This window comes from Aotus nancymaae, unplaced genomic scaffold, assembly GCF_030222135.1.
Source record: "Aotus nancymaae isolate 86718 unplaced genomic scaffold, 86718_ANA_hifiasm-v0.15.2.pri h1tg000053l, whole genome shotgun sequence".
Taxonomy (NCBI): Eukaryota; Metazoa; Chordata; class Mammalia; order Primates; family Aotidae; genus Aotus; species Aotus nancymaae.
The window spans coordinates 12,578,831-12,596,737 of record NW_026988467.1 but is presented as its reverse complement, the minus strand read 5'-3'; the positions used below and the strand labels follow the sequence as shown (position 1 = coordinate 12,596,737).

At 41.8% G+C, this 17,907-nt stretch overlaps 1 protein-coding gene across 1 annotated transcript in view; it reads right to left on the bottom strand.

Annotated features, from left to right (window-relative positions):
* The window catches only part of FHAD1 (forkhead associated phosphopeptide binding domain 1), a 157,539-nt gene extending 140,363 nt beyond the window's left edge, over positions 1-17,176 (bottom strand). The window contains exon 1 of the mRNA XM_021668394.2: positions 17,082-17,176. Coding sequence (XP_021524069.2) covers positions 17,082-17,174 — 93 coding nt within the window. The 5' untranslated portion in view covers positions 17,175-17,176. The remainder of the gene's footprint in view (positions 1-17,081) is intronic.
* Positions 17,177-17,907: the final 731 nt, after the last annotated feature.

The window sequence follows — 17,907 nt, the reverse complement described above, 5'->3', positions numbered from 1 at the left end:
AGTGAATTTAAAAGAATAGAAATCATGTAGAGTATGCTCTCAGACCACAGTGGAAGTAAGCTTGAAATCAGTAAGAGAAAGATAGGTGGAAAATCCCAAAACACTTGGAGATTAAACAACACACTTCTAAATAACAAAAGGTGAAGGAAGAACTCTCGGGATAAATTAAAAATTATCTTAACTAAATGAAAATGAAAATACAACTTCAAATTTGTGGGAAGCAGTGAAAGTGGTGCTTACAAGGAAATTTGTAGCCTTGAATGCATACATAAGAAAAGAAGAAAGATCTGAAATCAATACTCAAAGCTTCTACCTTAGGAGACTAGAGGAAAAAGAGCAATATAAGCCTAACACAGACTCAAGCACTGAGATAAAAACTAGATCAGAAATGAATGAAATTGAAAACAATAGAGAGAATCAAAGAAAACAAAAGTTGGTTCTTTGGAAAGATCAATAGAACTGACAAAGCTCTAGCACATAACCAAGAAAAAAAGAGAGAAGACACAAATTATTGATATCAGACATGAAAGAGAGGCCATCACAGCTGTTCCCATATATATTATATAAAATATATTGTATATAAATATTTATATCTATAATTTATATTATTTTATATATTATTTTTAATGTTACATAAAGGAATATTATAAAAAGCTCTCTGTCTACCAATTTGATAACTTAGATAAAATGGACCAATTTCTTGAAAGATACAATCTACCCAAACTCATACAAGGAAGATGATCTGGGCCCTGATCTATTAAAGAATTTGAATTGATAGTTAATAACCTTCTAAAACAGAAAGCACCAGGCCCAGATGGGTTTATGGGTGAATTCTAGCAAACATTTAAGGAAGAAATGATACCAGCTCCCTACAATCTCTTCCAGAAAATAGAACCAGGGGGAATACCTCCTAACTCATTCTATGAGGCCAACATCACTTGAAGACCCAATCAAGATAAAGACATTACTAGAAAGGAAAACTACAAGTCAATATCTCTCATAAACACAAATGTAAAGTCTTTAACAAATTATTAGCAAATAGAATCCAACAATGCGTAAAAATAATTATACACTACAACCAAGTGGGATTTATTCCAGGCATTCAAGAACTGATTTGGTGTTTGAAAATCAATTTATGTAATCTATTGCATCAAGAAGCTAAAGAAGAAAAATAAATGAGGAGATATATTCTATCTTTTATTTGTAATTGCCAAGTGAAATATGATGTTTAAAATCTTTTCATATGCTTATCTGCCATCTGTATATCTTCTTTGGCAAAGTATCTGTTCAGATCTTTTATCCACCTTTAATTTGGGTTGTTTGTTTTCTTATTGTTGGGTTTTAAGATTCATTTATTTGGATACATGTTTATAGCATCTTTATTCATAATTGCCAAAAACTAGAAGCAACCAAAATGCTCTTCAGAAGGTAAAGGGATAAACAAACTGGTACATCCATACAATAAAACATTAGTCAATGATAAGAAGAAATGAGCTATCAAGCCACAAAAAGATAGAGGAACTTTAAATGCATATTGTTTAGTGAAAAAAGCTAATCAAAAAGAGCTACATATTGTATGATTCCAACTATATGAAAGTTTTAACAAGATAAAACTATAGAAAGATTTGTTGTTGCCAGGTGTCAGGGGAAGGTTGGGGGGGCGGTGTTGAACAGGTGGAGCACAGGGGATATTGAGGCCAGTGAAACTATTCGGTATGATTCTGTAATGGTGAATAGCTGACATTATTCCTATGTCAAAACAGAACTTTATAATGCAAAGAATGAATCCTAATGTAAACTCCTGGCCTGAGTTAATGATAACATATGAATATTGATTGATCAATTGCAACACATGTATGATAGTAATGAAGATATTAATAAAAGGGGAAATTGTGTGTATGAGTGAGTGTGGTGGGGGAGGGGTTGTTACATATGGGAACTCTCTGTACTATCTGCTCAATTTTCTGTGAACCTAAAACTGCTCAAAAAAAAAAAAAAGTCTAGTCATGCCTGAAATCCCAGCACTTTGAGGGGCTGAGAAAGGTGAATCGCTTGACCCCAGGAGTTAAAGACCAGCCTGGGCAACATAGGGAGACCCTGTCTCTACAAAAATAAAATAATTAGCCCAGTGTGGTGGTACACACCTGTGGTCTTAACTACTTGGGAGGTTGAGGTGGGAGGACTGCTTTGGCCCAGGAGGTTGAGCCTGCAGTGAGCCATGATGGCACCACCACACTCCAGCCTGGGCAACAGAGTAAGACCCTGTCTCAAAAAATAAGTTTTTTAAATAAACATTAAAACAGATTAGCTCTTTGAGAAATGCTACCCACATCATCTTCATCTCCGTTCCTACTGACTACATTTCGTTGTGCTCTATGATCCCTCTCTCCTTCCTTTTTTTTTTTGTTTGAGATGGAGTGTCACTCTGTGGCCCAGGCTGGAGTGCAGTAGTGCGATCCTAGCTCACTGCAACCTTCGCATCCTGAGTTCAAACGATTCTCCTCTCTCAGCCTTCCAAGTAGCTGGGATTACAAGCATCCACCATCACACTCACCTAATTTTGTATTTTTAGTAGAGACAGGGTTTCACTATGTTAGCTAGGCTGGTCTCAAACTCTGGACCTCAGATGATCCACCTGCCTCGGCCTCCCAAAGTGCTGGGATTATAGGCGTGAGCCATTGCACCCGGCCTATGAATGCTTAATAACTTATCAAAGAGATAATTTCTATGTGTTACATTTTGTTTTTCTCTTCCCAAATCCCATTACTTTCAGCTCCTCAAAAGCTGTCAAGCTGCGATTAGAAATCAAAGCCAACAGGAAGTTTTAGATGATACCACAAAATGGGACAAGCCTCTGCCTCGTGTCAGGCCAAGGGAGAGCTTTTGAGGACTGCCCGATAATACTGCTCCCTCCTGTATTTAAATAACTGCATAAAACTGATGTTGGTTGAAAGCTCTGCTGCTAATACAGGCTGAATGTACAATTCCACTCTGCTGAGCTGTCTAATTATGAGATTAACTGCTGTTTTGTTTTTATTATTATTAGCAGCTAATGTATTTTGAGAACTTCCTGTGAACTAAGCCTTACCAAAGCACTTGTGTTCATTCCCTCATTTAATCTGCAAAACAGCCCTTTCCAGGGAGTTCTACTAACATCTCCATATTACAGATGGAGAAGCTGAGACTCAAAAGGTGAAGTGAGAGACCAGCATTACTGTCACTAAAACCAGATGAAGACATTGTAAGAAAACTACAGACCAATATCCCTAATGAATATTGATGCAAAAATCTTCAACAAAATATTAGCAAACAGAATTCAACAGATTATTGAAAGATTATACACCATGGCCAAGTGGGATTTATTCCTGGAATGCAGGGATGGTTCAACATGAAAATCAGTCTGTGTAATATAACACATTAACAGAATGAAGAGGAAAAACCAGATGACTATTTCGACTGATGGAGAAAAAGCATTTGGCAAAATTCAACCCTCTTTCCATGATAAAAACACTAAAAAAAAAACTAACAATAGAAGAAAACTGCATCAATGTAATAAAGGCCATATATGAAAAGCCCATAGCTAACATAATTCTCAGTGATGAAAGACTAAAACTTTTCCTCTAAAACCAGGAATGAGGTAAGGATGCCCACTCTCACCATTTCTATTTGAAATAGTACTGGAAGTCCTAGCTAGAGCAGTTAGACAAGAAAAAGAAGTGAAAGAAATTCAATATATCCCAGAAGCAAAATTATCTTTATTGTTAGACAACATGATTTTTACATGTAGAAAGCCCTAAAGATTACACACACACAAACACACACACATATACACACAACTCTGTTAGAACCAATAAAAGAATTTAGTGAAGTTGCAGGATACAGAATGAGCACACAAAAATCAGTTGTATTTCTATACACTAACAATGGACAAGCCAAAAAGTAAAATAAGAAAACGATTCCAGGCCGGGCGCGGTGGCTCATGCCTGTAATCCCAGCACTTTGGGAGGCCCGGGCGGACGGATCATGAGGTCAAGAGATCGAGACCATCCTGGCCGACATGGTGAAACCCCGTCTTTATTAAAAGTACAAAAATTAGCCAGGCGTTTGGCACACGCCTGTAGTCCCAGCTACTCGGACGCTGAGGTGGAAGAATCACTTGAACCCGGGAGGCGGAGGTTGCAGTAAGTCGAGACTGCACCACTGTGCTCCAGCAACAGAGCAAGACTCCATCTCAAAAAAAAAAAAAAAAAAAGATTTCATTTACAATAGCATCAAAAAGAAGAAAATATTAGAAATAAGCTTAACCAAGGAGGCAAAAGACTTGTACATTGAAAACTATACAATGTTGCTGAAAGAAATTAAAGAAGACACAAATAAATGGAAAGACAACCCATGTTCATGAATTGGAAGACCTAGTATTATTTAGAACATCAATACTACCCAAGCAACCTACATATTTAATGCAATCTTTATCAAAATCTCAATGGTGTTCTTTTTCCCAGAAATATAAAATTTTATTTTAAAATGTACATGGATTCTCAAAGGAACCCTGAGTAGCCAAAGCAATCTTAAAAAAGAAGAACAAAGCTGGAAGTGTATACTTCCTGGTTTCAAACGTTATTAAAAAGATAGAGCAATCAAAACAGTGTGGGCCTGGTATTTATGCCAGACATAGAACAGTGAAACAGATTAGAAAGCCCCAAAATAAACCTTTGTGTATATGGTCAAATGATTTTCGACAAGGGTGTCAATACCATTCGATGGTGGAAAGGACAGTCTTTTGAACAAATGATGCTGGGAAAACGGGATATCTACACGTATCAATAAAAGAATGAAACTGGACCCTTAACTTACACCATAAACAAAAATTAGTTCAAAATGGATCAAAGACCTAAACATGAGAGCTAAGACTATAAAACCTTTAAAAGAAAACATAGAAGAAAAGCTTCAGGACAATAGATGTGACAAGTATCTCTTGGCAATGACGCCAAGAGCACAGGCAACAAAAGCAAAAATAGATAAAGTGGATCACATTAACATTAAAACTTCTGTGTATCAAAGGATACACTCAACACAGTGAAAGGGCAACCTATGGAATGGAAGAAAATATTTGCAAATCACATATCTGAAAAGGGGCTAATATCCACGATATATGAAGAACCCCACAACTCGACAGTAACAAAACCAAAATAACCCTATTAAAAAATGTGCAAAGGACTTGAATGGACTTTCTCCAAAGAAGATATGCAAATGGTCAACAAGCATATTAAAAGAATGCTCAACATCGCAAATCATTAAGAAATGCAAATCAAGGCTGGGCATGGTGGGTGGCTCATGCCTGTAATCTCAGCACTTTGGGAGGCCAAGGTGGGTGGATCATGAGGTCAGGAGTTTGAGACCAGCCTGGCCAAGATGGTGAAACCTCATCTCTACTAAAAATACAAAAATTAGCTGGGCACAGTGGCGGACATCTGTAATCCCAGCAACTTGGGAGGCTGAGGCAGGAGAATCGTTTGAACCTGGGAAGCAGATGTTGCAGTAAGCCAAGATCTTGTCACTGCACTCTAGCCTGGGCAACAGAGCAAGACTCCATCTCAAAAAAAAAAAAAAAAAAAGAAAGAACAAAAAGAAAGAAATGCAAATCAAAACCACAAGGTGATACCACTTTGCACCCATTAGGATGGCTACTATAAAAACACAGAAAATAAGTGTTGGAGAGGACGTGGAGATATGAAACCGCTGTGCGCTGTGGCCGGGAATGTAAAACAGTGCAGCCGCTGTGGAAACAAGATTGTGCTTCCTCAAAATTTTAATAATAGAATTACCATATGATCTGGCAATGCCACTTCCGGGTATATATTCAAAAGAATTCAAAGCAGGGTCTCAAAGAGACTTTTGTACAGTCACGTTCCTAGCAGCGTTATTCACAGTGGCCAAAGGGTGAAAGCAACCCAGGTGTTCCTTGACAGATAAACGGATAAACAAAATGTGGTCCATCCAAACGATGGATGCTATTTAGCTTTTAAAAGAAAGGAAATTCTGACACATGCCACAACGTGAATGAATCTTGAGACCATATGCTAGTGAAATAAAGCAGTCACAAAATACACATTGTGGCCGGGCAGTGTGGCTCACACCTATAATACCAGCACTTTGTGAGGCTGAGGTGGGAGGATTACTTGAGCCCAGGTGTTAGAGGCCAGTCTGGTGACATAGTGAGACCTCCTTTCCAGCTCTCCTACTTCCTAGTGGGGTGATCTTGGGCAAGTGATCTATTCCCTTGGGACCTCAGTTTCCTCATCTGTAAACACGGATAATATCAGAATAGCCCTTATGGTTTTGTGGTGAAGACTAAATGAAACAGTATATATAAAAAGCACTTAAAAGAGTATTTTAGCCCATATAGCAGGTGTTAAAACGCTCGCTATTAGGCGCAGAAGGATGGGCTCTGCACTTAGCCCTGAGTTCAAGTCCCACCTCTGCTGTGTTCCTGCTGTGCAGCCTGTGACAAGTTTCTTTGCCTCTCTGAGGCTGCTTCCTATGCTGCAAAAATGAGTGTGATAAGCTGTACCTCAAAGGACTGACAAAAGATACTATTTGGCAAAATTTTCTGTGTGGTAGGATAACATTTTTTGAAATTGGTGTGTGTGTGCGTGCGTGTGTGTGCACATGTGTACTTTTTTGCAAAGACACGGGGACTTGCTATGTTCCCCAGGCTGGAGTGCAGTAGCTATTTCCAGGTGCCATTAAAGCATCATAGCACCTTGAACCCCTGGGCTCTAGTGATCTTCCTGCTTCAGCCACCCGCGTGGCTGGACTACAGGCACGTGTGTGTGTTGAATCACATTGCTTTTTACCTTTTGTTCCTTGGCCATCCCACACCCCCATTCTGACCCCTGCCACTGCCTCAGGAAAGGGATGTAATGGAGAAACAGAAAAAGCTGGGGGTTTCAAAGGAATAGGATGTGAGGAAATGGCCAGGGCTCTGGTGAGACTGTGAGTCTGGAGAGGAGGGAAAGAGGAAGTTTGTCTGCTTCCCTACTGTCAATCAGAGCCTTGCCCAGCTCCTCTGGGGGAGTCCTGAGGAGCGGGCAAGTCCCTGAGAAGATAGTGGTTCGGGGGTGTCGCTGAGAGCTCCCCAGAATCAGTGCAGCCCTGAGAGAGGGAGGGAGAGTTCCGAGAGTCCTAAGAGATGGAGTCTGTGACATTTTCCCCTGGTGCACTGAGGGCTCAAAAGAAACTTGAGCTGAGACAGCAACGCGTGCCCACTTGCTAGGCACTCAAGACAGAGCAGCGATTACTCATCCTCGGGCCCACACCCCCATGCCAGAAGTCCTCTTTTCCTGAAGCTCTTTGTCTCTGCATGGTCCCAGACGGCCTGACCATGAATCCCAGCCCTCTGTGCCCTTCCTACATGACCCTGGGCAGGTTCCTTAGTCTGTGCCACAACTTCCTCATCTGTAAAACGAGGAAAAGGATGTCCCTACCTTGTACAGTTGTTGAAAGAATGAAATGAGTTATACACACAAAAAGGCAAAGAACAACGCTTGGCAAAAAATAAGCCCACAATAACTCGAATGATAAAATCATCCTCTTAGCTCATCCACCATCCTTCTCTACTGTCCCTGGCAGTGACTCTACTGATTCTTCTGAGAAGCTCTCAACATCCCATAACATCGCTTCCCTCTCCATGGCAAGAGTCCAGGCAAGAGACGGTAATAACTGTGGTTGGCAGAATGGGCCCTCAAAGGTGTTCAGTTCCTAATCCCTGGAGCCTGTGAACGTGTTGCTACCTACATGGCAAAGGGATGGTGCAGATATGATAACGATGACTAATCAGTGATCTTGAATCAGGTTAACCTGGATTATCCAGAGGGGGCTAATCCAACCACGTGAGCCCTTAAAAACAAAGAACTAGGCCGGGTGCAGTGGCTCACACCTGTAATCCCAGCACTTTCGGAGGCCAAGGAGGGTGGATCACCTGAGGTCAGGAGTTCAAGAATAAATAGCCTGGCCAACATGGTGAAACCCTGTCTCTACTAAAAATATGAAAAAATTAGCCAGACATGGTGGTGCGTGCCTGCAATCCCAGCTACTCGGGAGGCTGAGGCAGGAGAATCGCTTGAACCCAGGCAGCAGAGGTTGGCAGTGAGCTGAGATCATGCCACTGCTCTCCAGCCTGGACAACAGAGTGAGACTGACTCAAATTAAAAAAAAAAAAAAGATATCTGTACATTCATGCTCACAGCAGCGTTATTCACAGTAGCCAAAAGCCGGAGGCAACCCAGGTGTCCATTGACAGATGACTGGATCAACAGAATATAATTCAGACATGCAGCAGCACACTATTCAGCCTTAAAAAGAAAGGGAAAAAAGGAAGGAAACTCTGACACATGCTGCGAACCTTGAGAACGTTATGCTAAGTGAAATAAGCCAGCCGCAAAAGACACTTGCTATACGATTTAACGTCCATGAGGAACCTGTAATAAGCACGTTCAGAGACAGAAAGCACTTTCTGTCAGAAAGATGGCAGTTGCCAGGGACTGGGGGGCTGAGGGGCTGGGAGAGGAAGGGGAGCTCTTCTTTAGTAGATGTAGAGTTTCAGTTTTGCAAGACGAAGAGTGTTCTTGTGGATGGATGGACGGTGGTGGTAGAACATCGTGAGGCCGGGCGCGGTGGCTTGCACCTGTAATCCCAGCACTTTGGGAGCCCAAGGCGGGTGGATCACCTGAGGTTGGGAGTTCGAGACCAGCCTGACCAACATAGCGAAACCCAATCTGTGCTAAAAATATAAAAATTAGCCAGGCATGGTGGCACATGCCCATAATCCCAGCTACTCAGGAGGCTGCGGCAAGAGAATTGCTTAAACTTGGGAGGCAGAGGCCACGGCAAGCTAAGATTGTGCCACAACACTCCAGCCTGGGTGAGAGAGTGAGCGAGACTCTGTCTCCCCACCCCCACAGAAGAAGAACAGCAACGTGAATGCAATTAATGCCACTGAACTGTACACTTAAAATGGCGAAGATGGTAAATCTTCTGTTACTTGTGTTGAATAAAAAGAGACGACGATCTAGTACTTTTCTTGGAACTTCTTGCTCTTGCAGGCCCTGCACATGCTGGAGGGAAAGTAGGTCCATCCATTGCTGTGACATTAGTGGAGAAAAAAGTTCCCTGAGGACTGATGAGATCAGAGGAGGCACATCGCAGAGCACAGGACGCCCGGTGGGGAGCCAGGGCTGTGTCCGAGGCGGGAAGGTGAACAGCCTGTCCTGATGGGACAGCGGGCAGCTGCACTTCCCCCAGGCCTGCTGCCTCGGTGGATTTCACTGCAGCACAGGGGAGGGGTGAGCATCTTTATCCAGGCCCAAGCCACCTGTCACCTTCTCTCTCAAAACTTGAAGGGTTCACTCACAGTATGGGAAATGTGAATCAAAATGCCATGGATGCCATGTTTTGCCTCTCAGATGAGCAGAGATTTGTCAGGTAGGTCACACACTTCACTGGGGAGGGGAGGGGTACCCCCACTCCTGGTGGGGACCTGACCCTGTAAGCTTTCACTGGAGGGCAGTGTGGCAATGCCATCAGTGCTGCAGCCATACAAGCCCTTTGACATGGCACATGGACTCACACATCCCTGAAATGATGGGTAAAAGCTATTCAGTGCACCATTGTTTAATAATCATAAAAAAGACTTTGATGCAGGCTCTGATAGTTCTTATAGGCAGCCCAGAAATGGCAGGTACCGGGCAAAGGGATACGGCTCACTGGGTTGGATGGTTCTCTTTTGTTTGTGAGACCACTCCTGTGCGCCGACCTCTGATCCCATATGAGAAGGGGTTGACCTGCTATAGAGAACATTCCCCGCAAAGAGAAAAAAGTCAACTAGCAGGATGCTGTCCACAAAGGGCGGAAGGGCAGGCATGAGCGTTTCACCCGCATCCCCTGTGGTTTCTGTCCTTTGCTTTTCTCCATGATCTTTACCGTCCTAGCCACGGCACTGCATTCGCTTGGGCTGTCCTACAAGTTAATTGTAAAGGGAATCCTGAAATCTCCCCAGTGAAGGGCAGGGTAAGGTCCTAGGGAGAAGGTCAATTCTCCACTCTTTTTTTTTTTTTTTTGAAACGGAGTCTCCCTCTGTTGCCCAGGATGGAGAACAGTGGCATGATCTCAGCTCACTGCAACCTCCCAGGTTCAAGCAATTCTCCTGCCTCAGCCTCCCAAGTAGCTGGGATTGCAGGCATGTATCACCACACCTGGCTAATTTTTGTATTTTTAGTAGAGATGGGGTTTCACCATGATGGCCAGGCTAGCCTCAAGTGATCCTCCCACCTTGGCCTCCCAAAGTGCTGGGATTACAGGTGCGAGCCACCGTGCCCGGCCAGCTTTCCACTCTTTGACTTTTGTTCCTCTTTTCCTGAAAACAAAGTATATTGAAATCGTACACAAAAATAAAAACAAAAAAGAGCAAACAGGAGCTCCCCTGGTATCAGAATGGAAGAAGCCACTGTCCCTGGAGATGGCACGGCAAGAGGGAGGGGAGCATTAAGGCTGGGCTCTCAAGGTGCGGTCCTGGAAGCATCTCCGTGGGGACCCCCACCTGAGCAGAGCAGAGAAATGGGCGGATTCCTGACTTCACTTAATCCCACTGTGTCAGGAGCCTGGGGATTCATGTTTAAAAATCACACTCTTATGCACGCGAAAAGCCCAACAACCATTGGCTTGTGACATTGCTGCATTCTGGAAGAATTAAGTCCCTTTCTTATCGGTGTTTAAGTAACAGCCACATCCAACTATAAACATTACAGTTCAAAAACCGCACCATATCATACGGATTATAATCAGAAGGTTCGGCTCTGAAATGAGCGAGGCTGGTGGCCGAGGTTTTCCAGCCCTGTGCAATGCGGGAGGGGAGATTCTGAAAGGAGCTTCCGATTTCTGCACCAGGGAGCCCATTTCAACAGGCAGGACTCCCACTTGATGAAAATCTTTCAGTGGCATCTTCCCATCATTTTTCAGATAAAGACCAAAATCCTTACGGTGGCATGAAGGAGTCCTGCCTGCCTCTTAGCTCTCCCGCTTCCCTCTCTGACCTCTACACACGGGTTTTCTTTCAGTCCAACAGGCTCGTCATATGCTCTTCCACCCCAGGATCTTTGCACATGCTGCTCCTTCTCTCTTTGCCTAGTTAAGTCTTCCTCATCCCCTACATTCCTTTCCTTTAGAGCCCTGACATAGGCTTGAAACCATCTGCGGAGCAGATCCTTTGACCTATGCCTCTCTCCTAGCAGCTTCCTGATTGCAAAGACCATGTGTGAGTATCCCCAGGCTTACCTCTGTGCTGGGGCTCCAGGCAAATGTCTGTGGAATGAATGAGTGATAATAACAGCAAAAACCAGGCTGGCTAAAACAGGCTTCCTGTTGCCATTAGGAAACCAAACTCCTTTCACGATACAGGAAAAAAAAAAAAAAGTCTGGAGAGCAAAACCCTACAAACATCAATACGGATTGTCCCTGAGTCATATGATTACAAATGACTTTTATTTTCCTCTTTACAGTTTGCTTTCTCCCAATGTTTTAAAAACCAAAAGGTACATAATTACCTTCCATTATCAGAATATGTGAATGATGTTAGAATATTATTATATCAATAAGCAAAAAAAAAGTCGGCTTTGCAAATGAATATATTAATAAATCTTTAGAAGCGTGGCTCCTATTCTTTAGGATTTATCCAAGTAAATAAAACAATCTTTTTTCTTTGCTAGGTGTAACTGCTGAGTAATTTCAACGCTGATTTTTTTCTAGATTCCTGCACCTTATTTAATGGAATGACTTCTAGTGGCACAAATAAGACAAACAATAAATTGACTGTTGAATTATTACTCAGGGTGGCTTATAGCTGATCACGCATGATTCTCAAGTTAATCAGAAAGGCACAGTGAAGCCAGAAGCAGGGCAATTTTCACCTTATCTTGTCTTATATTTTCTGAAAAATATGGATACCCTGTAGGTTTCAGTTCTTCAAAACGAACCTGTGTCCCCCACATCCCTTCTTAAAGCAAATCTCCTCTCCCAAATCAATTTAAGCTTTGGGAAGAGAATTTGTCTAAGAGAAGATATAAAAGCCCATTAAAAGTCTATTCACAAAGCATCTGGCAATTCATGTATCATCTGTTCTCTTGGGAGCCAATGTAAGCACATGCTTCTGGAAATGCAGCTGATTCCTTCATAAATCAATGGAACTGTTGCTGACAGTGGTGACTTACTTTTAAAACCAAGGCCAAGGAGCAGTAAGCAGGCTATTACTTTCATACAGTCAATGCTGCTCAATTTCTGTCTCTCTCTCTCTCTCTCTGTACACACACACACACACACACACACACACACACACACACATATAAATATATAAAATAATTGTCCTCATTAGTTCCCTTTCCAAATAGCTTGTTAATAATATCAGCAGATACCCATCTTAAACCTGTGAACAAGAATTCTCAGTCTCCATGTTACGTGACCATAATAATGATTATGATGTCATTTATTTAGTACCATGTGCTAGGTACTTTATATGCATTTTCTCATTTAATCCCTGCAACCCTGTGAGATAAGTGGTTTATAGATGGAGAAAATGAGCTCAGCATGATTAAGTAATTTGCTCGAAGTCACACAGACAGAAATGGTCTAAGAGATTCAAATCCAGGTCTATCTCCAAAGCCTGTGTTTTTAAAAATTACTACAGTTTTCTAATATCATAGTCCAGTTCAAAACAGGGATCACTGTCTCTACTTTGGCCACTCAGAAAGTAAAACTACCTTAAATCTATCCCTTGTTATGATACAGAAGAAACTATGATTCTTTTTATTTGATTCTTCCTCTTTGTACATGAACAGTTTTTTTTTGTGTTTTTGTAGGGAGACCATGTAATGGATGAGAATCTCAAGGGAAGGTATGTTGGATTATTTTAAAATCTATTGCATTTACAACACTCTTAGAAAACTAGAAATACAGAGGGATTGTTCTCCATTTGATGAAGAACATCAACAAAAAACCCTACAGTTAATATCATATTTAATGATGAAAGACTGAATGCTTTTCCCCTAAAATCAGGAACAAGGCAAATATAAAGATTTATACTGCTCTTACGCAACAGAGTGCTAGAAGTCCCAGCCAATGCAATATCTCAAGAAAAGAAAATTAACAGTGTACAGATCAAAAAGATAAAAATAAAACTGTTTTAATTTGTAGATAACATGGTAACATCCTAAGAAAGTGACAAAAAAACTTCTAGAAAGTTCAGTTAAGGTTGCAAGATACCACATAAGCATACAAAAATCAATTATGTTTCTATATACTGGCAATGAACGATGGCCACTGAAATTTAAAGTGTAATACTATTTACCATCACAAACAAAAAAGGAGAAATTAAGTACCTAAGTATAAATCCAGCAAAACATGTACAAGATTTGTATGTTGAAAGCTACAAAGTATTCATGAAAGAAATCAAAGAAAACCTAAATCAACACAGAAACATACCATGTTCATAGATTGAAAAACAACATAGTAAATACATAAATTCTTTCCACATTGATATATAGGTTTAAACACAATTTCTATCAAAAGCTCCACAAGACAGTTCATAGATACAGACAGATTTATTCTAAAATTTATATGGAAAGGGAAAGGAAGCAGAAGAGGTAAAACAATTTTGAAAACAAACAAGAAAATGGGAGGAATTACTCTATCTGACTTAAGACATACATAGCTGCAGTAGTCAAGACTGTGTCATTTGGTAAAAGGGTAGACACATAGATCAATGGAACACAATAGAGAACTCAGAAATAGGCCCCTCACAAGTATGGCCAAATGATTTTTTACAAAAAGGCAAACACAATTCAATGGAGAAAGAATGTCTTTTCAAGAAATGGTGCTGGAGCAACTGGCTATCTATAGCAGGGGGCAAGGGGAAGAACCTTGACCTAAGCCTCACATTGTATACAAAAATGAACTCAAAATGGTTCATGGACTCAAACATAAAACTCTAAAACTTTTAGAAAAAAAAAACAGAGAAAAAAACTTTAGGATCAAGGATTTAGTAAAGTGTTCATAGACATGACACCAAACACATGATACACTGGACTTCATCAAAATTCAAACCTTTGCTCTGTGGGAAGCAAAAGTTTCTCCTCTGTTAGAAGGATGAAAAGACAAGCTACATAGACTGGGAGAAAATATTTGCAAACCATGTACCTGACAAAGCACTCATATCTGGAATACATACAGAACTTTCAAAACTCAACAGTAAAAAACCCAAACAGTCTAAGCAGAAAATGGGCCTAAGACCTGAAAAGGCATCTATCAAAGAGGATATGCAAAAGCCAATTAAGGACATGAAAAGATGTCATGCGTCACTAGCCATTATGGAAATGCAAATTAAGAGCATGATGAGATATCACTGTATTCTTACAGAACAGCTAAAATAAAAATTAAAAAATGACAACACCAATTGCTAGTGAGGATGCGGAGAAACTATCTCACAGGCTATAAGTGGGAATGTAAAATAGTACAGTCACTCTAGATAAGTTTCACAGTTTTTTTAGACACCAAACATATACTGACCAGAAGATCTAGCAATCACACTCCTAAGTATTTATCCCAGAGAAAGAAAAATGTATGTTTACCCAAAAATTTGTACACAGATATTTATAGCAGACTTATTTGTAATAGCCCCAAATTGGAAATAATAAAAATGTCCTTCAGTATGTAAATGGCTAAACAGTGGTACATCCATACAATGGAATCCCACTTAGCAATAAAAAGGAACAAGCCGACAACCTAAATGGATCTCAAGGCATTATGCTGACCCAAAGCAAAGCAAAGCAAACAAAAGCTCCAGTCTCAAAAGGCCACACACTGTATAATTTCATTTCTCTTTTTTTTTTTTTTTCTGAGACAGAGTCTCGCTCTGTCGCCCAGGCTGGAGTGAAAGGGCACAATCTTGGCTCACTGTAACCTCCGCCTCCCAGTTCAAGTGATTCTCCTGCCTCAGCCTCCCAAGTAGCTGTGATTACAGGTGCCCGTCATCATGCCCAGCTAATTTTTGCATCTTTAGTAGAGACAGGGTTTCACCATGTTGGCCAGGCTGGTCTCGAACTCCTGGCCTCAAGTGATCCACCAGCCTCAGCTTCCCAAAGTGCTGGGATTACAGCCATGAGTCACCACGCCCGGTCGTATAATTTCATTTCTATAACATTCTCAGAATGACACAATTCTAGAGATGGAGCACAGATGAGTGATTGCCAGGGGTAGAGGTGGTGCAGAGAGAAGGTATTGCAGTTATAAAGACTACCAAAAGGAAGACCTTTGATGAGGGAATAGTTTTATATTTTGATTGCAACACACAAATCTATTAATATACATGTGATCTATAAAATGATACAGAACTACTGTCTCTCTCTCTCATTCTCACACACACACACACACACACACACACACACACACAGACTCTATGCCAATTTCCTAGATTTGATATTGTTATAGTCACACATTGTTTGTAACCATTAGAGGAAACTGGGTGAAAAGTAGGTGTGATCTCTATGGAACTTCCTGTGAATCTCTAATTTCAAAATAAAGAGTTAAAAAAGTCTCTTGAGTGAGGTCTGAAAGAGATCTGCTTTTCACAGTTATGAAGAGATTTCACAGCATTTCTCTTTCCACTTCAATATTTTAACCCCCTTCCATATTTCGAAAGGCTCAAAGCCACTGTTTTTATTATTATTCTCCTTCCTTCAATTTCCTTGGCTGTCAATGAGCTGAGGCTTTGGACTAAACCACAGCTAACTCAGGGAATGAAATGAAAGAATGCCCAGACTAAGTCCAGGACTTGGAGGTCCAAGGCCTCCTTGGCCTTTGAGGGGCCCACAGCAGTCTCTTGGGGTTTTGAAAGGGAGTGAGTACTAGCCCAGAGCAGGCAAAGGCCAAAGCACCAGGTCAATGCCCACTTTCTGAACCACACATCAGGCTGCCGGAGAGATGACCACAGGTGTTAGGTAGGAGGTGGTACTCCACTCCAGAGGTGGGGCTCAGACACCAGACTAGACTGAGGACTAGCTAAAACAGGGCCAAGGTGAAAGCAGTTTTCAATCAGACCTGCCCACCAGTGTGCCATGTCAATTTACTGTTGCCATGGCAATACCCGGGAGTTGTCACCCCTTTCCATGGCACCCAATGATCCAAAAGTTATTATCCCTTCCCTGCATAAACCACTCGTTAATCTGCATGCCATTAAAAGTAAGTATAAGGCCAGGCGCGGTGGCTCACACCTGTAATCCCAGCACTTTGGGAGACTGAGGCGGGCAGATCACAAGGTTCAAGACCAGCCTGGCCAACATGGTGAAATCTCATCTCTACTAAAGATACAAAAAATTAGCTGGGCATGGTGGCAAGCACCTGTAATCCCAGCTACTCGGGAGGCTGAGGCAGGAGAACCACTTGAACCTGGGAGGTGGAGGTTGTAGTGAGCTGAGATCACGCCACTGCACTTCAGCCTGGCCGACAGGGCAAGACTCCACCTCGGAAAAAATAAATAAATAAAAATAAAAAATAAAATAAAAGTGAGTATAAACATGACTGCAAAACTGCCCTGAGCTGCTACTCTCTACCTATGGGGTAGCCCGGCTCTGCAGGAGCAGTCACACAGCTGTCACACTGCTGCTTCAGTGAGGCTGTTTGCTTCTACTCCTGGCTTGCCTTTGACTTCTTTCCCAGGCAAAGCAAAGAACCCCCTCGGGATAAGCCCTACTCTGGAGCTCATCTGCTCTGCATCGGGTGGGACATCGACAGATGTGTTCAGGAAAGGACAGGGCATGCCTCACGCTCTGCACAGCACTCAGCTTCACTCCTTACATATCCCAGGGAAATGGGGTACCCTTGGCAACTGGCTGTTGGTAGCACACCAAGGAAAGGCATGGCTGTTCGCCCAAGGCCATGCCGTACAAGAGATTGGAGTCCACATAATGCTAAGTTCTGTTGGAGAGGGGAAGGAAGGGGCCAGGGAGGGGAAGGGAACAGGTGAGAAGACTTCTTACCTGTAAAACAAGGTCTGAATCTTCATGCCTTCCAATGGTGGTACTTTTATTTAGGACAAAAAAGCCTTCTGCGCTCTTCAGATAGGCTTTCATCCTCTCTGTTTTTCCTACATAAGGTTTTCAGAAAGAATTTTGTTAGAAAAATTCAGTCCTACAATTATTCAGCAACGTTGCACTTACAATGAATGAAATAACCATAGAGTGATGTCCAAAGTGAGAAATCCAAAGAGCGGGGAGTAGATGGATGAGTCAACAATGATGACAAGGACAATTCTGCAGGCTTTTAAGATGATGTCTTCTAACCATGATATCTGGCACAGAAAAGCCTGGTTCTAATAATCAAAAAGACGGCATTTCTTAAGTAACTCAGGACACAAACAAAAGCTAAAACAACCTGACAGCAAATCTGAGTTCCACTGATAATTGCTCTCCACCTCCCATCAAGCTTAGAATGAGTTTAGTGATCTGACATACCAGAAATTCAAGTTCAGTGTTCTTAACCCATCCCTTACTAGCTCTGTGACCTTGGAGTTACTTATTCACTCTCGGTGACTCAGTTTCCTCATCTATAAAATGGGTTTTGTTTTTGAGACAGGGTATCAATTTGTCTCAATCAGGGTCTCAATCTTGGCTCACTGAAGCCTCAATCTCCTGGGCTTAAGCAATCCTCCTGCCTCAGCCTCCCGAGTAGCTGAGACTACAGGTGCGTGCCACCACACCTGGCTAGTTTTTTGTAGAGATGGAGTCTTGCTATGTTTCCCAGGCTAGTCTGAAACTCTTGAGCTCAAGCAATCCTCCCACCTTGACCTCCCAAAGTGCTGAGATT